The sequence below is a fragment of the Pan paniscus genome, chromosome 19, assembly GCF_029289425.2.
Source record: "Pan paniscus chromosome 19, NHGRI_mPanPan1-v2.0_pri, whole genome shotgun sequence".
Lineage (NCBI taxonomy): Eukaryota > Metazoa > Chordata > Mammalia > Primates > Hominidae > Pan > Pan paniscus.
The window spans coordinates 25,291,118-25,318,374 of NC_073268.2; the positions used below are offsets into that span (position 1 = coordinate 25,291,118).

The window sequence follows — 27,257 nt, forward strand, 5'->3', positions numbered from 1 at the left end:
AGTGACAGGGGCTGAGCTGAGGACCCTGTGGGGACGGCAGAGATCCCAGGAGCACGTGGGTGCAGAACTGCAGACTATTGATTACTGAGCACTGTCCCCGGTTCTTCATATCTTTTAATCTCATAACAACCCTGTGACATCAGTCCCATTTTCATAAAGTAGGAAGCAGAAGCTGAGAGAGGTAGATTCGCCCAGGGTCACACACCTAGGCAGGACCGAAACAGGATCCACCTGGCTCTGAAGAAGCTGGCTCTGCTGGAAGCCTGCATGCGGGCAGGCAAGGGGGCAGGCCAGCCGGGAGGGAGGAGGAAGGCAGGCAGTGGCCTGGCCCCGCCCTGCGATCCGGGCTCCAGGCCGCCCCTGGTGTGAGTGCCTCGCGGGGAGAGGGAATGGATGAGTGGAGTCTGGGAGGTCCGGGGCTCCAGGTGGCCTGGATCCCAGAGGTGCCTCAGTGACCCTGAAGCTCAGGCCCCATCTCCAGGCCACACAGTCAAGGCTTGATGTGGGCACTGCCAGGTGCCCATACCCCCACATCCATTTCTGGACTAGAGACTTTAAACTTGCCCCGCTGAAGCCTGGCAGGGGGCGGGGCATTTTTTTCTGACCAGTCATCTGCTCAGTTGAACTGGTCAGGAAAGCGGGGAGGGGGGCGTGGGCAGCGGGGGGAATGGGGGGCATGTTTCAGGAACTGGCTCCCCGGGCTCCGCCCTCCTGTGAGCCCAGGAGAGGCTGTGTGAGGGGTCTTCCCTCTTCATCCAAGCTGCTGCCTGCCTTCCTCTTCCCTCAAGAGGCAAGGCAGTGGGAGGGGCTGGAATTTTTTTTTTTTTTTAATTCATGTTTTTAATTGGCTTAATACAAAGGTCCCCCAGGAGGCCCTGGGAGGAGTGGGACAGCCTGGGAGAGGCAGAGATTCATGGCCAGCAGCCCATCCCCACCTGCCACCCACTCCCCAACAAGGGTCCCAGACTCTTTCAATAATCCTAAAAAAACCGACGAGAGCGCAGGCAGATGAAGAGCCCCTTCATCTTCACACGGGTGACAGGCTGCCCTGCCCTGCCCAGGGCCCTGGTCCTCCCCAGCCAAGTCAGGTGCCCAGCCCAGACCCTGCCCTGGCAAGGCAGGGCAGAGCAATCTGCTCCTCCAGGAGGCAGGGCGCCATGTAAACATCAACAGGCCAGACCCCACTTCCTCCAGCCAGTGGGGCCCCGGAGTCCAGTGCTCCACCCCACAGCCTGCTCAGACAGTCAACTCCAGGCACTGCGTGGCTCGGTGGAGGGTGACAGCCTGGGGCCAGGTCCCATGTGGGCAGCGCGAGCCCAACTGGCACCCTTTCTGGCTCTGGAAGTGGTGGCGACAGGACCCTGGCCTGCAGGGTGGGAGGGGGCACAGTCATGCCCGGGCCCCCAGCTCGCTGATGCGCTGTCGCAGGTGAAAGGCAAATTCAAACATGGTGGCCGCGAGGCTCTGGTGGATGAGGTACCGGGGCAGGCGGCCCTGGGGGAAGGCAGGCAGAAGTCACACTTGATGGCCTGCCCTCAGCAGGGTCTCCCCTTGCAGCTGGCACCAGCAGGGGGGCTCTGGGCCAGAATGCAGGTGCAGCTCTGGAATCCAGCCTGGGCCGCCCTCTCCCACTCACCCCTGGCAGGAAGAACATGCTGGGCCTGGCTCTTGGCACCAGCCACACAAACAGACCAGGGTGGGGCCGGGCTGGCCACCAGCCACCCTTCCTCAGGGCCTCAGGACTCAGAGGTAAGAAGGGGGGGCACATGCCCTACAGCAACCCAGGGCTAAGAGACCATCTGGACCCTGACCCAAATTTTCAAGTAAGAAAGGAGGCTGACAAAGGGGAGGCCCAGGCATGGCAGAGAGCCCCCAAAGTCATGCAGCAACCAAGTCAGCAGCAGGGTCCCCTCCACTCCACAGAACCCACCTGGCAGCCCCCCAGCACCCCACCTTGAGATCTGTATTAAGAATCCAGACAAAGGTGCAGACACGGGGGTTACTGGCCGACTTGAGCACGATGAAGCCCCCAGGGCCATTCTCTCCCCTATGGAAAGAGGCGTCACTGGGGGGACTTTGGAACAGAGTGAGGCCCTGACACCCCCCCGCAGCCCCTACCACTCACACTCCATTCTTGGCCCAGCTGGGACTGGGCTGGAAGCAGAAAGGCAGAGCTACCCTATCTGAACAAGGCTTAGCACAGGTGTCCCATGGGCTGCAGAATCGGCCCTCCACCCCCACCCACTCTGTGATGCTTGAATCCTCCTACAACAGCCTGTTGGTGCTTGCACACCCCCAGGGACAGAGAGCTCACCACCTTCCCAGCCCTCATACACTCTGTCCAGAGATTCTAGGTCAGCCCTGCTATGGCAGAGTAGGCTGGGCTGGCGCTTCTTACCCCTTCCCCTTCAGGAGGGGACACCTGCTCAGGAGAAGGCTAAGCCTGGGAGGCACAGTTCACATCCCATCACCATTTCATTCTCCCTCAGCTCCACTGAGCACACCTAAGCCCATTCTGCAGATAAGGAAGTTGGCATCCAGAGAGGAAGTGAGCTTCCCTGCACCCAGCAAGTCTGTCCAGTGCCCAAAGCAGAGCCTGGCATCCTATTCAAAGAACAGTGCTCCTGCTGGAACCCAGGAGGGGATGGGGAAGAGTGGGGTCTATGGGAGGGGGCCATCCGCAGCACCACAGCCTGACTGGACAAAAGGGAAGACTCTAGAAGCCCAGGCACAGATGCGGGAAGGCCATAATCCCTTTATCTTTGGGGGAACTCCTGAGCCACTCCAGAGAAAGATGACGGAGTGAGGACAGGGTGAGGAGGACGAAAGGGGACCCGAGTCTCCTTAGGCAGGAAGATGAAACCCAGAGCATAGAGCCTCCTGCTCAGGTCAATCAGCCCAGAGTGAGCACATGGCTCTCAGGCCCCTTCCCTGCACGGGTCCCCATCCATGGTCTACCCCAGCCAGCCACCGCCGCACATCCCGTCCAGGCTTGGTGGCTTGGTTCCAGCTGTCCACCACCCCCCATCTCCACAGACAGAGCAGCAAGATTAGCAGGATTAGTAGCCGGGAGGAGCAGAGCCCAGCGGGACAGGGAACAGGAACGCAGCCTCAGCAGGGGAAGTGCCCAGCTGTACATGCTGTACCCTGCACTGCTCAATGCTCCCAGGGGAGGGGCTGGCAGGGGTGACCCCAGGCAAAGTGAGGCTCACCGGACATATTTGTGCGTCGGGGGCTTGGCACTGTGTGAGGTGGCGATCCCTGATGACAAGTATCGGTCCCTGCGCCGCTCAATGCGCCGGACATTCACGAAGTCCCTGCGGGAGGGAGGGTTAGTTCAGGGGACAATGACCCAAGGCCAAAGTGCAGAAGACCTGGCTGAAAGGAGGGGGCCTGGCATGGACTCACCTTGGGGAGACCACGCCGCCCGCAGCCCCTGCAGACACGTCATAGGAGATGAGGGTGTTGTCTTCCACTCGCTGCAGGATCTGAGGGCCGTCAACGGAGACTTTTGGAACAGGTCGCCCCAGGAAAACCCCAGGGATGGGAACACCCCAGGCCCCTTTACTAACTGCTATTGCCACAGGCAGGCCCTGGGCAGCGCCTGATGAGCACTCCTCCTGCCCTCTTCCCGACCCTCTCGAGCAGGCACTGTTACCATCACACCCACTGTACAGATGGGGCAGCTGAGGCGCTGAGTGCTTCAGTGATCCCACTGGGGCGTGGCTGTGCCCCCATCTGTGCCTTAAGAGGCAGCCAGACTGGGCTCACCTGGCAGGCAGTCACTGTCTTGTTCCACAGCACCATCCTCTCGGGCTGCAGGATCACCTCCTGGTACACGAGCTCCGCAGGACAGGGCAGGAAGGTCTGGGACAGGGCAGCAGAGGGCTGGGTGGTGCCAGATGGGCTCGGGCAGACCAACCCTTCCCTCTTGGTGGGGGGCACCCACCAGAGGGCCCCTCGGCACCTTCCTGAAGCCTCCTGTGCTGTCTGGGGCTCCAGGACACCCGCTCCCCTCACTCACCTTCAGGATAAACGTCTTGCCGTGAAAGGGAACTTCAATGGTGTACACGGTGTCCCCATATTCCTGTGGCAGGGACAGAAGGTGGCAGGGAGGAGAGTGGAGGCAGGGGGTGGGCTGGTGGCACAGAAATGGGTGACAGGCAGGGCAGGTTTTTAACAGCTCAGGGTGGAAAACTCCAGGAGTTTGGGGACACCTGAGCAGCTGTTACAAAACAGTAGCTCTAACAAACCTATGGCACTGGCAGGAGAGGCTTTTGATGTCGAGTTAAAAGACGGGGGGACAGCTGCAGCTGCAACCACAAAAAACCATGTCTCCAGGCCAATGGGGCTGCCACAAGAACTGGCCAGAGAGAGGGACTGGGGCATGTTGCTCTCTGTTTTCCAAGCTCTCTACGATCTTTGTAGATAATGTTGTTTTGATCATGAAACGAAACAATGGATGCAGAGCAGAAGCCTGGCTTCCCCTTCAAAGCCTGGAGCCAAGGGGGCAGAACAGCAGGGAAGTAAAGATGGGGGGTGTGGGGAAGGGGGGCCAAGGGGCACGGGGGAAACGTCCAATCCAGCCCAGCCTCCTGCCGACCCGAGGGCCCAGCTCCCTCTCTTGGGGCAGGAATATGGCTCCAACCCATGTAATCTTTGGGTTTCTTCCTCAGGCCTCAGAAAAGAGAACAGAAACTCCTAACACGCATGGGAAGGTCAGGTGGGAGAGGGCTTCTTACATTATTCTTCTCAAACTTCCAGTTCTCTTCCTGGGCCAAGATCTGGTCCACAACTGCTGTGGCCTCCTTCCCCTGGCGGATGTACTCCCGCTCCTGGACAGAAGCAGGAGGCAGGGAGGGGTCAGCCTGGGGCCTGCAGTCCACCATGTTCGTGGCCTGTTCTCTCTCTAGACATACCACATGCTTCCCAGAGGGGCCTGGCCCAGCCACATGTGGGATCTGGGCTGGTCTCCCTGGGCCCTGCAGGCTTGTGGCTGCTCCACCTGTGTGCCCAGGCATGAGGCAGACCAGGGGGGCCGGACTGGTGGTGGGGCAGACACTCGGATGGGCATTGCCCGAGGTTCAGCCTCTATTGGGAAACCCCTGCCCACCCCGGCTGACCCCCGCACCGGCCCTCCTCCAGGCACCCATTCCAAGGGCAGGGGTTAGGGGTAGGCAGGCAAATACCTGAGCAGAGAAACTTTTCTTTCCAGCAACTTCTTCATCTGATTCATTGTCAGACCCTGCAGAAAACAGGCACAGATGACAATGGCAAGGGGTGGGGAGACAGTGTGGGGAGGTAGTGGGGTTCGGGTATGTGAGTGCAAGGATGTGGGGGATAAAAGTGTGTGGGAGAGGGTTGCTGGCTTTCCCCAGGGAGCCTGATAGAAGGAATAGAAAGAACAGACCCAGCCTACCCCATTCCTCACAAGGCCCCTCCCTGAAAGCAGTTCCCCCACACACCAGCCCTCACCTGCAAAGGATTCTGGGGGTGAATAGAACTGTCCCTCGGACAGAGCACCGGAGAACAGCAGGGGTCCACGGGCAACAGCAACCTGGGCGGCAAGATACCCTGGAGGAGCAGACTCAGTCCCAGACCAAGGACAGTTACACCCTAGCAGCCTGGGGTACCCCCACCCAAGCTCCCCCTCAGGCTACTGGAGGCTGCTCAGAGGTGGCGAGATGCTTCAGACTGACTCTCATGCCCGCAACTCCCCTCTCTTGGGGCTGGGGGTAACCCTCGCTGCACCCCCCTACCCGCAAGCACTCACATCGCTCCTCTTCAGCTTCCTGGGGTAGGACTTTGAAGTCAAGGAACCAGGTCTCCAACCAGGCGAGGACAAAAGAGACGATGGGGAGCAGGTAGCCAAATGCCCCTTTGCTGAGCAGCTGTGAAGGGAGGGGGCTGAGCTCCATGGCAGGGGTCACCCCAAACCCAGAGCCCCCTTCTGTGGCTACCAACTCTAGCCAGTCAAACTGGCATACACCCCATTCCTGGTAGCAGCTGCTTGGGAACCCTCTCAAGTCTGCAGCAGGATAAACTGGGGTTAGGCTGGAGAAAGAACCTTCTGATTCCTAGAGCTGCAAGGGGCTAAGTCAGGGAAGCGGGTGAAGGATGATTCCTTATAGATACCAAAGGACAGGATTCCCTCTCCCCCTAACCCGGACAACAGGGACAGACACCCCAAATTAGAGAAATGCTCCTCTCTAGAAGCATACCACTCAGGTCTGATGCCCACCAGACTGGCCAGACCCTGAGCCACTGACCTCAGAGAGGATGACCTTGACAATGAGGAATGCACTGGACACCAGCGTCGTGACCTGCCCAGGGGAGGGAGGGAGGAAGGGGAAGGCAGAGGCTGGGAAGTGAGTCCTCCTCGATCCCATCCCTTCCACCAGCCCTGCCAGGGCCCAGAAGCTGCCAGGAAAGTGGCATCTTACCGCAATCACCCACCAGTGCCGGAGCCGCAGCACGGCATAGCCTAGGAGCAGTCCAGAGAAGCGGAAGAAGGCCAGGACCTGGTGGGGGACGGGAGCAAGGCAGTCACAGGAAGCTACTGCCCCCGACCCTGCTGCAGGCTGACCTCCCCTCTGGTCCTGCCCCCACGTTCCCTTCCTATGGGCATGCACACCTCAGGGGACAACGACTGAGTCAGCATTTCTCTGGGACAATTTGGATGTAACCTTGCACAGGGGTCTTATCTTCCCTGTCCCACCTGGGGCTCTCTGAAGGGGGCTTTGTGGAGGAAAGGTTTTTTTTTTTTTTTTTGAGACAGAGTCTCGCTCTGTCGCCCAGGCTGGAGTGCGGTGGCACGATCTCAGCTCACTGCAACCTCCGCCTCCCAGGTTCAAGTGATTCTCCTGCCTCAGACTCCCAAGTAGCTGGGATTATGGGTGCACACCACCATGCTCAGCTAATTTTTTGTATTTTTAGTAGAGGTGGGGTTTCACCATGATGGCCAAGCTGGTTTCGAACTCCTAACCTCAAGTGATCCACCCACCTCAGCCTCCCAAGGTGCTAGGATTACAGGCGTGAGCCACTGCACCCAGCCTTGTGGAGCAAAGGTTTTAACGACTGATGGCTCCCGAAGGATGGGAGCCGAGTCTCTGATCAGACTGGATATATGCTGCAGAAAGAGAACCCAGCGGAAGTCATTTCCCTGCTCCCTCTCTGCCTCCGGGGTCCCCAGGATCAGCCAAGGCCACTCACGAAGATGTCGAAGAAGGAAGTTTTAAAGTTGTACTGGATGATCTCCTGCTCCAAGTTCTTACGGATGCCTGTGTTGGTCTGTGAGAGGGAGACAGGAAGAGCTCTGCAGGTAGAAGCAAGGGCCTGGGGCTGCCCCTCACCTCCCGGAAGGGGCAAGAGGTAGGGGATGGAGGAACCTGGAGGGGAGGCTGTTGATGCTAAGCCACCACCCAGGGGGCCCTGGAAGCACCAAGGGAACTCAGCCCACGGCCAGAGACCTCAGGCACCAATACCAGTCCTCTAAGGATCCAGGCCGCCCCGATGGGCAGGGCTAGCTTCCAGCACCCTGCCCAGGAAGGGGCAGGCTTGGAGGCTTCGGGGCTGTGCAGGGGAGGCAATGCGCCCTATACAGGGCCAGCAGAAGGGCGCCGAAAGCCCACCTCTGACAGAATCCCATCTCCCTCCCAGCACTGCGGTGCTCCATCTTCCCAGCCATAATCCATCTGGGCTGATGGGGGGTGGGGTGGGCAGTGGTGTCAGACGGAGCCTCAGGTGGCAAATCAATTGATTAGGTTTATGCTTAATGGGCAAAATCCATCACGCTGCTGGAGAGGGTGAAGTGGAGACGGAGTGGATGTGTCCTTGCCCCTGTCCCTACCCCAGCCCACCAGACATTTTCACCAGGACCCCTGAGGCCTTGGCCCTGACTCCAATGTCCAGAGGTTTGAGGGAACTGGATGGACACCAGGCCAGACTGCGACCTGACTCCTTGGAATGACGGGGGTGACGGGCCTAGGCTCCTTCAGGTGGGGCACCAGCCACCCTGGAGAAGGGAGGACACGGGGACTCTGGGCGATGGAGCCCAGGAGCCCTGGAGAGGAAGACCCCTCACAACCGCCTAGACTGGGGCTTCCGCTCTCCAGCAGGGCAGCCAAATCTGGGGGGGCTTGTTAAAGATACAGATGCTCCCTCACTGAGCACACAACCCCACCATGTGCCTCTTCCTCAAGCCCACCCCAGCTCCATGAAATCTGATGCCACCTCTCCTCTGGCTGCTGGTGAGGCCCCCAGGCCTGCCACCCACCCACCCCATCCCACCCAACCCACACCACCCAGCACTCCTCTTGCTCCTCAGACTCTGCCCTGGGCTCTGCAGCCCCTTCCACCCTCAGTCACTAGGCCTCAGAGCTCTGTCCTCCTTCCTCTTTCCAGCCTGGGCACCCACCGGTGCTGACTGATCAGGACTCGGGAGAGCCAAGTCTCAGCCCCTGCTTTGCCACTCTCTGGCTCCAAACCCCCTGCTCAGCACGACCCTACTGAGTCCTTGTAACCACTGGGCAACACAGACACAGTCTGTCAGCGAACTAAAAATATATGCTCCCAAATACAAAAGTAAAACTACAAGACTGAAAATCAATACAATTTTAATTAAATGTCTGCCAAGGGAAACATCATGTGGACTCTACTAATTGTTCAGTGCAGGATTCTGAAATGTTTCATGACATCTGAAAACAATTAGTAAGTTAGATCTTCTCACTTTGCAAGAATTCCCAGGTACGCATGAGGACTGCAGAGCAATCGCAGCCAACACAGCCAAATAACTTCAAAAGCACAATTACAGAGGCCAGGCACAGTGGCTCATGCCTCTAATCCCAGCACTGTGAGAGGCGGAGATGGGAGGATCACTTGAGCCCAGGAGTTTGAGACCAGCCTGGGCAACATAGTGAGACTCCATCTCTACCAAAAAAAAAAAAATAGCCAAATGTGGTCATGCACCTGTGGTCCCAGCTACTGGGGAGGCTGAGGCGGGAGGAACCCTTGAATCTAGGAGTCGGAGGCTACAGTGAGCTATGATCACACCACTGCACTCTAGCCTGGCCAATAGAGCAAGACCCTGTCTCAAAACAAAACAAAACGAAAGTAAAATTATCAAAATCTTTTCAGCTCTTCTTGGGTAAGGAAACAAGTATTCAATGAAGGATGCAGGTAAGTTTTAGTGTTTGCTTTGATGTTGGATGGGACCTTGAAAAGGAAGTCTGCCTAAGACCTCAGAAGCTCTGCAGAAGGTCCTGAGCCTGCTGGGCCACAGCTTTTTCATGGGTAAGATGGCCCCTAGGGCCATCCATGGCCGTGGCTTCAGCTCACTGAAGGTGCCAGCTCATCTCTGGTGCACAATCGACAGTCACCCTCAGAGCCCTGTCTCTCCCTCCAGCTCAACATGCCCAGAATCAAACTTAATCTCTTTGCCCCGAGCTGGCCCCTTCTCTGAGCTCATCACCTCTATTAACAAGACATCGTTTTCTTGTCACATAAGCATGAGACCTGGAGGAAGGGCCCTTGCCATCCGGAACTCTGATGGGGAGCCCATGCTGCAGAAGGAAAACGAGGGGAGGACTCGAGGGGCTGAGTCCCTTGCTGAGGTCATCGGGCCAAAGCCGAGGAGGAGCTGGGACAGAACTGAGCCTGGGGTGCCCTGCTTCCAGGGCTCCTGCTTCTGTGGGCTTGGCCCTGCCTGGAGACCAGATCAGGCCACTGCCAACTAGACTGTGTTCCTGAGGGTGGGCCAAGCACTGCGTGGGGTGGGGGTGGGGCAGCTCTGGTCTCCAGGCTGCCCGGCAGCATCTCATTAGAGCCACTGGGAACTGGGAGTTTTTCCTGTTTTGCTTCCCACTGTGCCCTCTGCTTTTATTTACTTATTTATTTGAGTCAGGGTCTCACTCTGTCACTCAGGCTGGAATGCAGTGGTGCAATCATGGGTCACTGCAGCCTCAGACTTCTAGACTCAAGCGATCCTCCCACCTCAGACTCCCAAACGGCTGGGACAACAGGTGTGCACCACCACACCTGGGTAGCGTCTGGTTTTAGCACAGTGGTTGGGACACAGCAGAGACTCAAAAAATGTTTGCTGAATGAATGAACGAATGAATGAATGAATGATCGAACAAACGAATGAATGAACCAACTGGAGCCAGAGGGCAGTGGCAGGCAGAAAGAAGACAAAGGTTTCAACAGCTCCGCCAGAGCTGGGTCTCCCCCTCCTCCTCTCTCGGGAGCCTCCACTAGGGGGCAGTATGGGGCAGAGGCCAAGCATGAACTCAGCTGGAGGGTGGGTTCAAGGCCGTCGCCTTCACACACTTGGGTGCAGAGGGACCTTGGCCAAATGACACAACCCCTCCGAACCCCTCCACATTCCTTCATTCAGAATATGAGAACCCCTGTTGTTCCTCCCAGTCTTCATTTTACCCAGCTAACCAACCCCAGGGTAGAGGCAGCCCTCCCATGTGGCAGATGGACAAACTGAGGCCCGGGTGGCCTGCAACATGGCCTGTGCCCCCACCTCGCCCCCACTCACATTCAGTTCGATGATCCAGAGCAGGGAGATGAAGAGCAGGTCGAAGGTGACGAAGAGACAGAAGGTGCGGCGGACATCAGAGATGGCCCTTCGCTTCTCAGGCGGCGGAAGGAGGTGCGAGGAGAGGCTCTGGCTGTGGGACAGTGAGGAGCCCAGGGAGGCCACGGCAGGCAGGCTGCGCTCCAAGTCTTGGGTCAGCTCCCTGGGCAGCTTGCTCATCCTGGTGGGCCCCCACCTCAGGGTGGGGAGGGCGGGGCCTCAGCAGCAGGGCTGGGGGCGAGGCAGAGGCAGAGTCCTGTCAACCTCCTCCTGTCCCTCCCACACAGCCACCAGGGCCGCCACTGGCTCCCAAACGCATTTGTCTCTACACTGGGTCCCAAGCCCAGGGCCCAGGGAACTGTTGCCCAAATGTCCTCCACCAGCCTGGCTCCCAGGCTGCAGGGTTGAGCATTCCGCTAATTATCTGTCCTCCTTCCTGGTGCTCCCTGCTCCAAGCCCAGCAGCCACAGGGTTCACCCCTGGAGGGCTCTGGGGTCCCTCTGCGTGGGCACCTACCCCCTCCTGGATCCCTGGGGCCGCAGCCTGCTCCTACCAGGCCTAGCCCTGAGCTCCAGCCTCTGGTCCTGTCAACAGCCTCTGGGCCTGCCACCACCCCCAGGAGAAGAGGGCCCCAAGCTCTGTTCTTTGTTTTCCAAGCACAAAGCCACATTCCCTCCCAGCAGCCAGTCTTCCCCTCCCACCCCCTAATCCATGGCAACTGGGAGGGCCTTCCTAGAGCAGTGTCTGTGTGCTTGGAGCTATGGAGAGCAGGCATCTTGGTCCCTCTCAGCTCCACCACACCTTGCCCTGCCCAGGTCAAACCACCACCATCTCTGCCTGGACCATGGCAATCTGCTTCTCACGGGTGGGCCTCCAGGCTGCCTCTCTCACCCTCCTGCTCTTCACATAGCCGGCCTAGAGAATGCGTTCCAATGCCCTCCCACGGTTTCCCACCCTTCTCAGGCTAACAGTCTCCTCACCAGGCCCTCTCAGTCCAGGCCTGCAGGTGGCCTCTGCCCAGCCCTTCTCTCTGTCTTGCTGCCACCGCCACTCTGGCCTTCTTTTACATCCCTCAATACAGCTGCCCTGTCCTGCCTTGGGACCTTCGATCTGGCTCTCCCCATGCCTGGAATATTCTCCCACAGACCCTTCAACAGGCAGCTCAAAAGTCCTCTCCTCAGAAAGCCTCCCACCCTCCTGCTCCAACTCACAGCATAACATGATAGTAAGCTGCCTTCCTTTCTTCAGTGAAGTGGGTCACTATCTGAAACGATCTTTATTGTTTTATTTCACTGTTTACCCTTCTCTCACTAGACTGTAAACTCCACGGCCTCATGGGCTTTATCTGACATGGTCACTGCTGTCTCCCTGGTGCCCAGCACAATGCCTGGCATGCAATAGGTGCTTTGTAATTGATTGTTGAATAACTGAATGCTCAGTAGGTCTCCTGGCCCTCAGCTCCATGCTACACAACAGACAGGAACAGGGCAAACCCTAAAGAGAGTAGGAAGCAGCCACTCTGGAGGCCAGCCCAGTGCTCTACCGCCCCCCACCCCATGCCCACAGATCCACACCCACGTTCACGTCCACTCAGGGCAGGTATGGTTCCTCTTCTTTTACAGATACGACAACCAAGGCCCAGAGAGGTGAATGGACTTACCCAATCCCTTACCATCCTGTGCCAGCATCGGGCTCTCAGGAACCCTAAAGACAAAAGGAACTCTGGCACTCCCTCCCTGCCATGTAGCCCCCAGGCCTACAGTCTCTGCCCCACCCATGTGCTGGGCTCTAAGAGGCCCCATCCCTTGGGTGAGAAGGAAAGGTCCCACTGAAAGTCAGAGAGGAAGCCGGGCGCGGTGGCTCACACCTGTAATCCCAGCACTCTGGGAGGCGGAGATGGGTGGATCACAAGGTCAGGAGATCGAGACCATCCTGGCTAACACAGTGAAACCCGTCTCTACTAAAAATACAAAATAAAAAATTAGCCGGGCGTGGTGACCGGTGCCTGTAGTCCCAGCTATTCGAGAGGCTGAGGCAGAAGAATGGCGTGAACCCAGGAGGTGAAGCTTGCAGTGAGCCGAGATCACACCACTGCACTCCAGCCTGGGTGACAGAGCGAGACTCCGTCTCAAAAAAAAAAAAGAAAGTCAGAGGAGCTGAAGCGGGGAGGCAAAAACTCACCAGCTTGGTGGGGGCCTGAGCTTCTGGGACTTGACCAAGAGGCTCCCTGAGTCTCCCCACATCCCAGCACCAGGGAGTGGTTTGGGGGCTAGAGGAAGGGAAGCTCTAGATGTTTGTCCCTGATCTTGGGAGGCAAGATCTAACCACTCTCCCCTCCTGAGGTGTCCTGCCACACTTTCACTATGTGGACTACCTTCCTGGGCCCCTCAGTCTACCACGTCCAAAACAAGCGCAGCTCAGTTTGTGGCTGGCAGGAGGTTCTGAGCAAGCCAGCTCGTCCATCCCTCTGCCCCTGTGCAAGCCCCCACGTACAGGAACTGACTGTTTGCAGCAGAGTCGGAGGGCAGGTGAGGCAGAGGCACCAGGCCAAGGCTACTCCCAACACCACACTCTAAGCCCCATGACAGGTTCATCTCCACAGTGCTACGGAAAAGCTGGGCTCAGCTCTGGAAACAGGCGATGGGGAGGGGATGTGACAGGCCGCTGGCAATGGGATCCCCAACATCTATCAGCCAGATCTGTGCCAGACTGCATGCTCAGCGCATCCCTCATGGTGACAGGCCGCAGCTCCAGGGCAGGTGACATTTCCCTGCCTCTGACAGCCCTTTTGTTTGCAGCCAGACCTGTCTCCCTTCCTCACTCTCTCCATCTCTCCTCATCTTTTGTATCTGTTTCACAAAGTAACTTTCCATCTGTGTGGGGTTTTGTTTGTTTTTTTAGAGACAGGGTCTTGCTCTGTCAACCAGGCTGGAGTGCAGTGGCACGATCATGGCTCACTGCAGCCTTCAACTTCTAAGCTCAAGCGATCCTCCTGCCTCAGCCTCCCAAGTAGCTGAGACCACAGGCGCCCGCCACCACACCAGGCTAATTCATTTTATTTTATTTTTTTTAGAGACGAGGGTCTCACTATGTTACCCAAGCTGGTCTCAAACTCCCTGGCTCAAGGATCCTCCCGTTTTGGCTTCCCCCAGTGTTGGGATTACAGGCGTGAGTCACTGCACCTGGCCTATTTCCTTTGTAATTATCTTTTTAGCTGTCTCCCTCTCCCTCTCCCATGTCTGTCATTTTGGGTTTGTTTGTTTGAAATCATGGACATTTATCGTCTCACAGTTCAGGAGGCTGGAAGTCTGAGAAAGGTATTGGGAGGGCCGTGCTCCCTCTGACCCCTTCCTTGCCTCTTCCTGGCTCCTGACGGTGTGCGAGCAATCTGGCGTGACTCAGCTTGTAGCCACAAACACCGACCGGTCTTCGCTGTCACATGGTGCTCTTCCCATGTGTCCGTCTTCACACTGCCATCTCCTGATACGGACACCAGTCATAATGGGCCCACCCTCCTCCAAGATGACCTCACCTTGACTGATCACATCTGCAATGACCCCAGTTCCAAATAAGATCACATTCTGAGGTATAGGTGGTTAGGACTTCAACGTATCCTTTTTGCGGGGGACACGATTCAACCCCTAACAGTAACCTATCTTTTTTTTTAAGAGATGGGGTGTTCTTGAAGTCCTGGGCTCAAGCAATCCTCCCTTCTTGGTCTCCCAAAGTGCTGGGATTACACGTGTGAGCAGTAACTTATGGCTTTAGTGTCTGCTTTATCCTTTTTATATTTCTTTTGTATAAAGGAATATGCTTTCTTTGTATATCTTTTTTTTTTTTTTTTTTTTTTTGAGACGGAGTCTCACTCTGTGGCCCAGGCTGGAGTGCAGTGGCGCGATCCTGGCTCACTGCAACCTCCACCTCCCAGGTTCAAGCGATTCTCCTGCCTCAGCCTCCCAAGTAGCTTGGATTACAGGCACGTGCCACCATGTCCAGCTAACTTTGTATTTTTAGTAGAGATGGGGTTTCACCATATTGGCCAGGCTGGTCTTGAATTCCCAACCTCAGGTGATCTGCCTGCTTTGGCCTCCCAAAGTGCTGGGATTACAGGCGTGAGCTACCACGCTCAGCCTTATATTTCTTATATCCTTTCTTTCTTACATGGACAGTAGCTTACTACAGATGCGCTCTTGCTTGTTATTTTTTCACTAAATAGTATATCCTGGTGAGCACTCCATGTCAGTTTTACATTGTCTTTCTCGTTCTTTGATAGAGATGCTTGGTACTCCATTTTATAGACAAACCATAGTTTATTCAGTCTCCCATGAATGAGCACTTAGATTTGTAATTCCAGAAATGCTTCAGTGAATAACCTTGAGCATATATATATATATATATTCCCGTTGTTGGAAATACATCTTCAAGACAGATTCCTAGAAGTGGTATTGCTGGGTCAAATTGCATATGTGGTTTTGTGAGGTATTGCCAAGTTCCCTTTGCAGTTTGCACTCCCACTAGCAATGTACAAGAATGCCTGTTTCCCCACAGCCCACAGAACATATCGTCATCCATGTCTGTCTTTATTTTTCCCCATCTGGGTCTTCCTCTCAATCTATCTCCCATTTATGAGTCTTTCTCTCCACTCCCATCAGTCTCTCCCACTTTCTCCACATTTCTCTCTCTCTTCTCTATCTGCCTCTCTCCTCCCTCCCTCCCTCCTTGGTCCTTGCCTCACTTCCAGGTGCTGTCGCTCGCCTACTCCAGTCTACTTCTGTGTCTGTCTGTCTTTCCCTCTGACTTTCTCTCTCCCTGGGGACAGGACTTGGATGGCAGCAGCTTGGGTGTGAGACGCACTTGGAGTGGCAACCACACTGACACTCACATGCCCAGACGTCCCTGTCGAAGCGAGAGACGCAGATGGGGCTAGAGCAGAGGTGTTGCGGGAGCCCGGGAGAGTTGAAGATGCCAGGGAGTGTGGGAGCCAAGCATGGGGGCTCGAAGGCAGGGGCGGGGACAGTTGGCCAAGAGTCAAAGAAAGGGGGTTTGATATCACCCCCCCACCGAAAGCAGCTCAAAGTCCAAATGATAGCCTGTACAGGAGGCAGAGCACTGGCCCGGAGTTAAGGAACCTGTACCCCAATCTCTGGGCAACCACTAATTCCGCGTAACTCTGGGCAAGTCCTTCTCACCAAGCCTCTGTTTATCTGGGGGAAAGTCAGTGGTTTTTTTCAATCATTTCCCTCCGCCTTTTTTTAAAGAGAGGATCTCACTCTGTCATCCAGGCTGGAGTCCAGAGGCGTGAACATGGCTCACTGTAGCTTTGACCTCCTGGGCTCAAGTGATCCTCCTGCCTCAGCCTCCCGAGTAACTGGGACCACAGGCACATGCCATTATGCTCAGCTAATTTTTATTTTTTTATTTTTTATTAATTTTTTGAGACGGAGTCTCACTCTGTCGCCCAGGCTGGAGTGCAGTGGCGCGATCTCGGCTCACTGCAAGCTCCGCCTCCTGGGTTCAAGCGATTCTCTCCTGCCTCAGCCTCCCGAGTAGCTGGGACTACAGGCGCCCACCACCACGCTTGGCTAATTTTTTGTATTTTTAGTGGAGACGGGGTTTCACCGTGTTAGCTAGGATGGTCTCAATCTCCTGACCTCATGATCCGCCCACCTCAGCCTCCCAAAGTGCTGGGATTACAGGTGTGAGCCACCGCGGCCGGCCATGCTCAGCTAATTTTTAAATTTTTTGTAGAGACAAGGTCTATGTTGCCCAGGCTGGTCTTGAACTCCTGGGCTTAAGCGATCCTCCCACTTCAGCCTCCCAAAGTACAGGGATTACAGGCATGAGCCACCGCACCCGGCTACAAACCACCTCCTTTGCAAAGCAAGAGAAACATTTAAAAGAGTAATACCTTACTTGGAACCTCAATATATAAAACAGATAAAAACCAGACTGCTATGGGTAAAAGCAGCTACTGAATCCCACCTGTCAGCCTTTCCTCAAACTCCAGCATCACCCTGAGTGAGGCCTCGTTGGCTAGGGTTTGAAAATGGGGCTCACTCAGATGACTTTGAAAGGCCTTTGAGCTCCATCAGACCACCTGCCAGTCTAAGTGATGAAAACCCACCGTGGAGTGGAACTGCCCTGTGCAGTCCCCAAAGTGCTCATTCTCTGGCTGACTGTAGGCTGCCTAGCCCTGGAGGCATCACAGCTAGCACAGGCCTCCACCCACCACACCCACCCTCCTGATGAGGGGGAGGCAGAAATGGACAATTCAGAGACAGCCCAGCCCCCTGGGAGCAGCACCCCACCCACTGCCAAAAGAACCCACTGGTTGCTGTGACTGGCCTCTCCCAAGCACCTTCAGAAGTGTCAGGAGGGGAACCGCACGTGTGGTGTGAAAGAGTCTGCCTGGGATGGCTGCAGACTTGACAGTCGAGTGTCTGCGGAAGCTGAACTGCTTGGGGAGGGAGTGAGAGTGGGAGGTAGGGGGGAAAGTGGAGGGTTTTTTTTTTTTTTACTTTTTTGAGACAGAATCTCGCTCTGTCACCAGGCTGGAGTGCAGTGGCACGATCTCGGCTCACTGCAACCTCCGCCTCCCAGGTGCAAGCGATTCTCCTGCCTCAGCCTCCCAAGTAGAGGGGACTACAGGTGCCTGCCACCACGCCCGCCTATTTATGTATTTTTAGTAGAGATGGGGTTTCACCATGTTGGCCAGGATGGTCTCGATCTCTTGACCTTGTGATCCGCCCACCTCGGCCTCCCAAAGTGCTGGGATTATAGGCGTGAGCCACCACGCCGGGCAAAAGTGGAGGTTTTACCATCCTGGGTTAGAGGGGGAAGCGGGTGGGGAGGGGGGAAGTCAGGTGCCAGGGAACAGCGGATTATTCATGAGGCAAAGGGAAGGGGTGGGCACAGGCCCCCACACCGCTTTCCAGGCCTTCTCTTCCTCACCCTAGGATACAATAGTACCAGCCCCACTCGTAATAGGGTTTTGGGTGGTGTGCTGGACTCAGGGCAAACAGGAGGTGGCTGGTATCATGGAAAAAGGAATGGACTCTAAGGTCACGGTTCAAATCTCAGACTGTCCCCTTCCTAGCTGTGTGCTCTGGGGCAAAGCATAACCCTTCTGAGACTCAGTTTCCTCAGCTGCATTAAAACAGGCAACAATAGGCTGGGTGTGGTAGCTCAGGCCTGTAATCCCAGCACTTTGGGAGGCAAAGGAGGAAGGACTGCTTGAGCTCAGGAGTTCAAGAACGGTCTGGGCAACACAACAAAGCCCCGTCTCTACAAAAAATACAAAAATTTGCCAGGCGTGGTAACACACACCTGCAGTCCCAGCTACTCAGGAGCCTGAGGAGGAAGGATCACTTGAGCCGGGGAGGTGGAGGTTGCAGTGGGCTGAGACTGTGCCACTGCACTCAAGCCTGGGTGACAGAGAGAAACCCTGTCTCAAAACAAAAAACAACAAACAAAAGGTTAAAATGGTAAGTTTTATGTTATGTCTATTTTACCATGACAAGAAAAGGCAAGAAGCCAGACACGGTGGCTCATACCTATAATCTCAGCACTTTGGGAGGCTGAGGCAGGTGATCATCTGAGGTCAGGAGTTTGAGACCAGCCTGGCCAACATGGCAAAACCCTGTCTCTACTAAAATTACAAAAAATAGCCGGGTGTGGTGGTGTGCACCTGTAGTCCCAACTACTTGGGAGGCTGAGGTGGGAGGATTGATTGAAACTGAGGGGCGAAGGTTGCAGTGAGCCGAGATCCCGCCACTGCACTCCAGTCTGGGTGACAGAGTGAGACTCCATCTCAAAAAAAAAAAAAAAAAAAAAAGGCAAGAATCCCTATGTCACAGGGCTGGGTGTTGAGGTAGGTGTCAGGAGGGAGTATGGTAACCGCTTGGTCAGTGGTGGTTGAGATAGATTAAGTAGCTGGCAAGACTTTTCGGGTAAGATGGGGCTAGGAGCGGTGGCTCAGCCCTTTGGGAGGCTGAGGTGGGAGGATCCCTTGAGGTCAGGAGTTTGAGGCCAGCCTGGCCAACATGCTGAAACCTCGTCTCTACTAAACATACAAAAAAATTAGCCAGGCATGGTGGCGCGTGCCTGTAATCGCAGCTACTTGGGAGGCTGAGGCAGGAGAATCATTTGAACCCGGGAAGCGGAGGTTGCAGTGAGCCGAGATCACACCATTGCACCCCCGCCCGGGTGACACAGCGAGACTCTGTCTCAAAAAAACAAAACAAAACAAAAACCTTTCAAGTAAGAGGGAAATTGTGAGTGAGGGAGGTTAAATACACTATAGTGACATGTAATAAAAATCACCCCAAAAGGCGTGGGTTCAAATCTGAACTCTACAATTCACCTGCTGTGTGGCTCAGAGCAAGCTCCCTAACCCTCTAGCCTGGTTCCTTCATCTATAGAAAGGCCAGGTTATCCAGCTGCAGGCAGAGGTTAATTCCAGGTTGGGGGAGGGGCAGGAAGTAGAGGACTGTCCTGGCTCCTGGCAGAGGCTCTTAGGGGAGTGCAGGGGCTGATCTCTACTCCTTCCTCTTGAGACCGGCCCCTCTGCAATTGCAAGCTCCCACCCAGGGAACAGCATCGGCTGCCCCTTCCCGAAGACAGAAGAGGAGGACAGCAGGATGGCTAAGCCGCCTCCCACTCACCCACCTCCAATTTTCAATTTCCACAAATCTCAGGCTGCAGAGCCACAGACGGGGTTCCTTGCTAACCCTTCGTCATACCCCAGGCCAGAAGCTCCAGACACCTTTCTTCAGGGAGGCGGCTCCAAAGCCCAGCTGACCGACGGCAGCTCTCAGTAGGCGTTTCCTAGCCAAGGCAAGTCTGCGATTTTTTTTTTTTTTTTGAGACTCTGTCGCCCATGCTGGAGTGCGGTGGTGTGATTACAGCTCATTGCAGCCTCAAACATTCCCTGGCTCAAGTGATCTTCCTGCCTCAGCCTCCTGAGTAGCTGGGACTACAGGCAGATGCCACCATGCCAGACTAATTTTTCTTTTCTTTTCTTCTTCTTCTTTTTTTTCTTTTTTTTTTTTTTGTAGAGACAGGGTCTCACTATGTTGCCCAGGCTGGTGTCAAACTCCTGGACTCAAGCAATCTCCCCGCCTTGGCCTCCCAAAGTGCTGGAATTACACCACACTTAGGCTTTTATACCTGGCCTAGGTCTGTGATTTGAACAAAGCCACCTACTCATTGTGCAAGCCTCCACTGCTGCATCTGTAAACTGAGGCTACCTGTCTTGACCCTGGGCTGTCTGGGGGCACCAAAAGAGACAATGATAACTATAGCGTGCCTAGGACAGTGCCTGGCACCACAGAGTAACTGGTTAACGTCTAACCACATAGACATTAACTACCACCACCACTTTGAGTCTCCTGGCTCTTCCCCACCTCCTAGCCTCCCAGGGAGGGCTGGGCCAAACTTTACAAGTTCCAGCTAGAGCTTATTCCATAGAGCTGTGCCCTGGGATTCAGGGGGAGGGGGAACAAGTCTCATCTATATCCAAAGATGACTTACATCTCTGGGCAGAGTGGGTTCTCCAAATCCCCCAGAGGCTAGAGGAACAGTAGACACAGGTCCTCCACACATCCCCCTCCCATAATCCACAGGAAATGCTAGCACCAGCACCCCCTGCCCATGGGGGCTTCCCAAGGGGTCCCTAACTCAGCACAAATCAGGAAGGATCAGTGAAGCTGAGAGAACTGGACTCCACACCAGGAGATGGGTCAAACCTCAGATTTCCACCTTGCTGGTCACTTAACCTCACCATGCCTCAGTTTCCTCGCCTATAAAATGGGGTTAACAATATCACCGACTCCTTGCAGGTTTATATGGATTAAATGAGTTATTCAATGCAATGGCCTAGAAGAGATTCTGACACAGAGTGGTGGCTGCATGAGGGTTAGCTGGGATTACTTTCCTGCTCTTCTCCAGAGAAAGAGAGAGTCTTGAGCTCTGACTGACTGGCGAGATGGCTTCAGGGCAGGGCTGGGGTTGTTTTGAGTCAAGCAGCCCTGTCAATGCCAAGTTAATGAAGACTCCACAGAGGGTAGAAGGCAGAGGCCCTGGGTGTGGAGGAGGTTGGCCTTGGTCTATGTCCTGCTGCTGGCTGGCCCAGGAGGGTGCCAGTTAGGGGAACGCAGGATAGCAGACCAGACAGGTTGCACTGCATCCAGATGGGCTGGTGCAGAAGACACAGATCCAGCTGGCCATGGCCTGCGGTGGCACCCTGCAGACACCATCTCCTTAATGCATCACACCCCTTCCCAGAAGCTGTAGTGATGACTCATGGGAAGGAGAGCTGCCCACAGTCCCCTAGCCAGGAAGAGGCAGAGCGGAGCCGACCCCAGAGGAACATGACCTTCCCCCATGACAGGCTGGGACCTTCTAAGTACAAATGCTGCTGCCCGCAAGAGTCCTTGCTAGCTGGGGGACAGTGTGTCAAGAGGCCCTCTTTGGGCTTAGCATTCATCTGGTCACACCTCCCTTCCACATCCAAACCATGAGCAAATCCTGTTGTCTCTTCCTGCAAAATCTGGCCAGTATCTGCCCACTGCTCACCTACCACTATGTCACCCTGTCCAGGCTATCACCTCTACCTGCCACTCTTTCTTGTCTTCACCCCTTCAGCCTGTTCTCAACACAGCAGCCACAACCTCCAATGGCTTCCCCAGAATAAAGGCGTAAGTCCCCACCCTAGCCTACAAGTCCTCCTCTTCCCCTTTCCTCTTCCCCTCGAGCCCTCTACTCCAGCCACACTGGTCCCTCGCTGTCCACGGACACATCAAGCATGCTCCTACCCCAGGGCCCTTGCACCTGCTGCTCTGTCGGGAGCTCCTCCCCAGGTCTTTGCATGACTTGCTCTCTCATTCCAATGAGGTCCCTATGCAAATGTCCCTTTGTAGAGACCATTCCTGAACCTCTATTTAGCCCCCACCCTCCATCCCTTACCCTGCTGTATTTTTCTTCACAGCACTTGTCACCCCTGACATATGATACATTCACTGGTCTGTGTTTACTGCCCATCGTCTCCCACTGGCATGCGAACTCCATGAAAGTAAGGACTTCCTGTGCTTTGCTCCCTGCTGCATGCCCAGTGCCAGAACTGTACCAGGCTCAGAGTGGGTTTCCAGGAAATGCACTGAACGGCCATTTACACCCTTCCCTACAGCAGCACATGCACAAGTGCACATGGACACTCACGCCCAGCCGGGAGAGCAGCCCCTCCCTGCCCAGGCTGCCTCTCCTGGAGCTGGACTCCACCCTCTGTGGGGGTCTTCCCTGCCCAGAGCCCAGGCACTCCCTCCACAAGAAGGACAGAGGAACTGGTTTCCTGGGGGTCCTCAAGCAGGGTATCTGCTCCCCTCCCTGAGCCTGACTTGCAGGGAGAAGACGTAAGGTGAGTTAACCTTGAGTCTTTGATAACAGAGGAGGGTTAAGGAGGAGGGAGGACTCCAGACCCCAGCACTCATTTTTTGCTATGGGGGTCAACACTCGCCGCCTCTACTCTGCTGATCATTGGCTGCTCCCAGGACACACCACAGCCCATCGCCTGGGCGCCCTGTTTCCTCATTCTTGAATGACCTCCTTCCTTTGGGGAGAACTCTGGCGCTTCAGAGACTAGTTCAAATGTCACCTCCTGGGCAGAGCTTCTCCTCACCCTCCAGACTCCCCTGACCTTTCAGAACTCTGGGTCAGCACTTCCCTTATCACAGCTAGATGTCTCGAGGTCATCTGTCCCAAGCCCTTGAGGTCCAAGTCACAGTCACAGTGCCTGGCCATGATACATGTCTAGTAAGTTAGCCTGTGGATCCATAATGTCCACCCTGGAACAGGGAAAAGGGTGTGGGTTTGGGGTTGGACACCAGTCCTGGAGGCAAAAACCTAAGGCCATTCCTTATTAGATTGTGTGCCCTTGACCAAATCACTGGGTTTCTCTGAACTTCAGTCTCCTTTTCTGTAAAATGGGGAGAATATAGTACCTACTTCACAGAGCTTGAAGGGATTAGAAACAACACATGCACAGTGTCTGTGCTTAACTAATAGCAGCTATTACTACTATTACCCATGGGGACAGTGTTAGAGGCTGGACCCTGGCCAGGCAGGTCCAGCATAGCACTTTGCCCAAACTGAGAGTCCCAGCAGTACTGCAGAATGGAAGGGTAGACCCTGGCTTCAGGGGGCTGACCCAGAATGACACTTTTTTTTTAAGAGACAGGTCTCACTATGTTGCCAGACTGGAGTGCAGTGGCTGTTCACAGGCGCGATCATAGGACACTGTGGTCTCAAACTCCTGGGCTCAAGCAATCCTGCCTCAGCCTCCCAAGTAACTCTGGGTCAGCATTTCCCTTATCACAGCTAGATGTTTCAAGGCCATCTGTCCTAAGCCCTTGAGGTCCAAGTCACAGCCACAGTGCCTGGCCACGGTACATGTCTAGTAAGTTAGCTAGTCTGTGGATCCGTAATGTCCACCCTGGAACAGGAGAAAGGGTGTGGGTTTGGGGCTGGACATCAATCCTGGAGTCAAAAACTTGGGAGTAGGTTCCCAAGTAGTTGAGCCTACAGGTGTGCACCACTGCGCCTGGCTAGGATGGCACATTCAGGGTTACTGGCCCATGCCATCAGCCTCGGGATGGTTGGCTGACTGGCCCTACTATAGCCCTCCACAGAGGGTTTGGGAAATCCCCTGGAGAAGTGGGAGTGTAGGGAGAGGAGGACACAGCTACAGTGACAAATAAGACCCAAAGCCAAAGCCTGGCTCTGTTTCTCCTTTCCTTCTGAGGAAGCGGAAGGGGAAGAGTTAAGCCAAATAGAAACAAGACTCACCACCACACACTTCTCCCCCCAGCCGGGGAGGCTCTGCGGGTGCAGTGTACAGGAAGACCCTAACACACTGAGATCTACTTGCCCTCCCTTCCCCCTTGTGCCAGGCCCTGTGAATCATCAGGGATGCCCCCAGTTCTGTGATTCCATGACCCCTGACCCACTCAGGGCCAGTGAATCAGGCCCCACCTGCCCTCTTCGTGCTGCTATGTAAACCAGTGAGGTCAAGTTCCCAAGGTTAGTCTGGAAACGGCCAGTCATCTTCCAGGAGAGATCTCAGCCCTCTCAAGAAAAGGCCCCCATAGGGCAAGGGACAAGGGGTGGGGGGGGGGGGATGGAAGGGAGCCGGTTTCAGCACAGGATCCTCCAGGCACCAACCCTGCCTGGACAAAGCCAGGATTAGCCTCTTCTCAGCCAGAAAAAGGGACACTTATCTTTTGTCTCACTGATGTGGCACCTGCCCCCTTGGAGGCTGGGACCCCAAGGCAGTTTCTGGGAGACATGCAGACCTGGAATCAGGAGACAGCTCTTTAAATCCCTGCTGAGTGATCTTGACCTTACCTCCCCTGAACCTCAGCTTCCTCATCTGTAAAGTGGAGCCAACAGGCTCTCGCATTCAGTGGAACAGGCACAAGCTGCCAGATGTGCCGGATTTTTTTATCTCCCCCGCACCGCTCTCCCTTAACAAGTCTAGCTGTGTGAGAGCTCAACTTAATGCAACATGCGGGTTCCAAGGGCCTACAGTATGCTGGACACAGTGCAAGTCCTGGGGTCACAGGACCCTGTTCTGGTCCATCAGGGACTCTGGGTCTGGTGAGGAAGACTGGCAGATAAGTAATACCACGCTGTGATCAGCGCTTTCAGGGAGGAATGAACAAAGGACCGTGGGCTCCCAGAGAAGGGATCATCTGACCCAGGCTGGAATGAGTGAAGTCAGAAAAGCCACAGGGAGGAGGGGCCATCTGACCCTGGCCTTGAAGAGTCAGCATCTATCAGCTGGAGGCAAGGAGGGTGGGCATTACAGGGAGGCAAAAGAGCTCCAAAGAAGGCCCAGCCCAAAGGCATGCACAATGGCCCTACCCAGGGGGCCTGGCCCCAAACACCAGGTACTAAGCCTCCGGAGTATAGTTGCCCCCAGGCATGGTCCCTGCTGGCTCCCAAGTCAAGGGATGCTTCCTCATGGCCAATACAGGAAAGGAATTGCCAGCGTCAGCAGAGGACGCTGCCTCTGTCTTCCTCAGCTCCGTCTCTCCTGTTCCCCCACCCAGCCACCATCTACTGGAGCTCTGTTCAGAGGACCCAGCTTTCTGATCTCTGAGCCCACTCCAGCCTCTGCCTCCCTCTGATAAAATCCTCCCATCGCTTTATAGGCCCCATTAACTGTCAGCTCCTCAGAAGCCGCCCCTGGTCTTTTTCTCCCTCTAGTTCCCAGCTCTATACATTTCTCTAGATTTAATGCTTGCCATGTAACACACACACACTTCCAGACTGGTTTTCCTGAGCAGACCAGGTCTGAGCCTTTTTCACTCTTGAATCTTCACTCAATAAATCCAGATCCTGCCCCCAGTGTCCTCCACTCCAGCATTTTATTTATTGACAAAGAGCCAGGCTCTATCAAATGACTAGTAAGCCACTTCAACCATCCTCAGGCAACTTATGAAATTCAAAATCATAACTGGTGAACTATGTTGTCCTTACATAATAGTAATAACTTTGTATTTATTTATTTTAGAAACAGGATCTCACTCTGTCCCTCACACTAGAGTGCAGTGGCACAACCATATCTCGTTGTAACTTCAAATTCCTGGGCTCAAAGGATCCTCCCACACGTACCACCATGCTCAGCTAGTTTTTTAAATTTTTGTAGCGATGGGGTCTCACTATGTTGCCCAGGCTAGTTGCAAACCCCTGGCCTCAAGCGATCATCCTGCCTTGCCTCCCAAAGTACTAGGATTACATGCATGAGCCACTGCACCCAGGCAACTCACTTTAATTTATTGAGCATTCTTGTGCCTAGCACTGGTTTAAGACCTAAACATACAATATTCCATTCAATCCTCACAACTCTATGAAGTAGAGACATTCCTACCTCCATTTTACAAGTGAGGAAATTGAGGCACTGACTTCATCAAGGTTACCAAACAGGTCAGAACCCAGGCAGTCTGATCCAGGAGTCTGTATTCTCAGCTACTATGCTATTATGGACAGGGTGCTACAGGACACAGAAGGGCAATTAACCTTGGGGGTTAGGCAGAGGCAGCGCTGCCTGCGCTGAAAAACATGTAGAAGGTAGCCCAGCAGACAAGAGAAGGAGGAGGTTTCCAAGCAGCGGGGGCTGGTGTGTGCAAAGTCATGAAGATACGAGCAGCAAGGGTAGGCATGGCACATGCTGCAGTGCCGTATTATTGGACCTTAGGGTGCACATAGGAGACTGCTAGGTCAGATCACAGAGAGCTGTGTAAATTGTCCTAGGGGTTCAGCACATAGGCAATAGAAAGCCAGAAAAAGGTTATCAGCAAGGAACTGGCACCGTAAGACTTGTGTTCTAAAAGGATCACAAGAGTTACAGTTTGGAGACTGGGTTGCAAGCTGCCAGGGCTGGACTGTTGGGAATTGACAATACATCAACCGCGTGGTAACAGAAGAGATGGAGAGGGCCCAAGTTTGAAGGATGTTCAGGAAGTTGGCAGTACTAGGTCACTTTTAAGATGTGGGACTTGAAAGAGAGGAGAAAGTGTAAGGTAATTACCAGACTTCCGGCTGGGTTGGGGTAGAGGAAGAATTAATCCGCAAGGAAAAGACCAGTTCCAGTTTGGACCCAGTGAGCTCCATGTGAAGCAGAGCTGTCCCAATGGCCGCTGGATGGGCAAGCGTGGAGCTCCAGGGAAGGGCTGCGCTGAAGATGTGGATCTGGGTATTTAGTTGGTGTAAAGCTGAAGCCGTGGGGGAAAATGAGACCACTGAGATTCAGTGTACAGAGCGAGGGGTTGGGCGACAGAGGAAAACGTGAAGCGGGACTTTGACCGACTGTCAGAGCGGTACGAAGAAAACCAGGAGACACTGACTAACCCAAAAACGCGGGGTGAGGGAACGTGTCATTAGAAATGAGTGTCAATGGTACTATGCACCTCTAAGAACTCAAGACTTCAAAGGGCCCTTTTAATACCAATTAGGAAGTTATTCACGGCCGTTTCGAAAGGAAGTTGGGGAGACACGGGATGACACTGAGACGCAGAGCTACCGGAATGCGTAGATGTTTTCCTCTCACCCCAGATTCCGACCCCTCCCCATACCTGCCCCTGCTCATAACACCCAGACACCTCACCCTCGCCTCTCCCCTCAGTTAAGACGGAGGCTTTGGAAGGAGATCCCGAACGTCCTCCCCGGGCTCCCCAGGATAGGCGGGGTCGCCAAGAGTCAGTGCTGGAGACCCCAACCCGCGCGGGGCGGCGCGAGGCCAGACAGAGGAAGGGGGCGGAACCTGAGACGCAGCGGGTGTGGGAAGGGTCGGACGGAACCCAGCACGGACAGCAGGCGGGGAAGCGGGTTCGACCGGCGGAAGACGGCCCTCGCACGCCACCCGCTCCCAGCGACCGCTCCGGGACCCACCTGCTCCATCTCAGCCACGGCCCCGGCTCTTCCCGCCCCAACCGCAGTCCGGCTCCGCGGCCTCAGTAGCGCCTCAGAGCGGAAGAAGATCTTCCGGCAGCGCCACTTCCGCCGCTGAGTCCGCCCCCGAGAGCGAAGCGGGACTTGCGTTCGCCTGCGGCCCCGCCCCTTCGCCCCGCCTCCAGCCCCGGCCCTGCGCAGAAGCGGACTCAAAGGCCGGAGTCTAAGT

At 55.1% G+C, this 27,257-nt stretch overlaps 1 protein-coding gene across 17 annotated transcripts; it reads right to left on the reverse strand.

Annotated features, from left to right (window-relative positions):
* Window positions 1–96: 96 nt before the first annotated feature.
* On the reverse strand, window positions 97–27,195 carry STARD3 (StAR related lipid transfer domain containing 3). Of its 17 annotated transcripts, none has more exons than XM_055101032.2 (16): window positions 27,029–27,195; window positions 12,243–12,286; window positions 10,544–10,813; window positions 7,213–7,290; window positions 6,444–6,521; window positions 6,270–6,323; window positions 5,774–5,891; window positions 5,476–5,574; window positions 5,190–5,245; window positions 4,743–4,835; window positions 4,025–4,087; window positions 3,772–3,867; window positions 3,409–3,488; window positions 3,213–3,317; window positions 1,954–2,047; window positions 97–1,494 (listed from the first exon to the last, which is right to left on the reverse strand). In XM_055101032.2, exons 3-16 carry the CDS (start codon window positions 10,760–10,762, stop codon window positions 1,390–1,392), a joined length of 1,338 nt encoding a protein of 445 aa, XP_054957007.1. In that variant the 5' UTR covers window positions 10,763–10,813; window positions 12,243–12,286; window positions 27,029–27,195; the 3' UTR covers window positions 97–1,389. The 17 variants fall into 17 exon arrangements, with proteins under 17 accessions (XP_054957007.1, XP_063455140.1, XP_063455138.1 ...); XM_063599070.1 differs by having other exon boundaries at window positions 4,025–4,138; window positions 27,029–27,174; XM_063599068.1 differs by having other exon boundaries at window positions 1,931–2,047; window positions 27,029–27,173.
* Between the last annotated feature and the right edge of the window lie 62 nt (window positions 27,196–27,257).

Excerpts from the sequence above, each read along its gene's own strand:
- STARD3 (XM_063599066.1), bottom strand. The coding sequence starts at position 10,762 with ATGAGCAAGCTGCCCAGGGAGCTGACCCAAGACTTGGAGCGCAGCCTG. Across the intron at positions 5,892-6,269 it reads TCAAGGTCATCCTCTCTGAG|CTGCTCAGCAAAGGGGCATT; the intron begins GTCAGTGGCTCA and ends CTCCCTTCACAG. Across the intron at positions 4,139-4,742 it reads GGAAGTTTGAGAAGAATAAT|CCCACCCCCTGCCTCCACTC; the intron begins GTAAGAAGCCCT and ends CTGTGCCACCAG.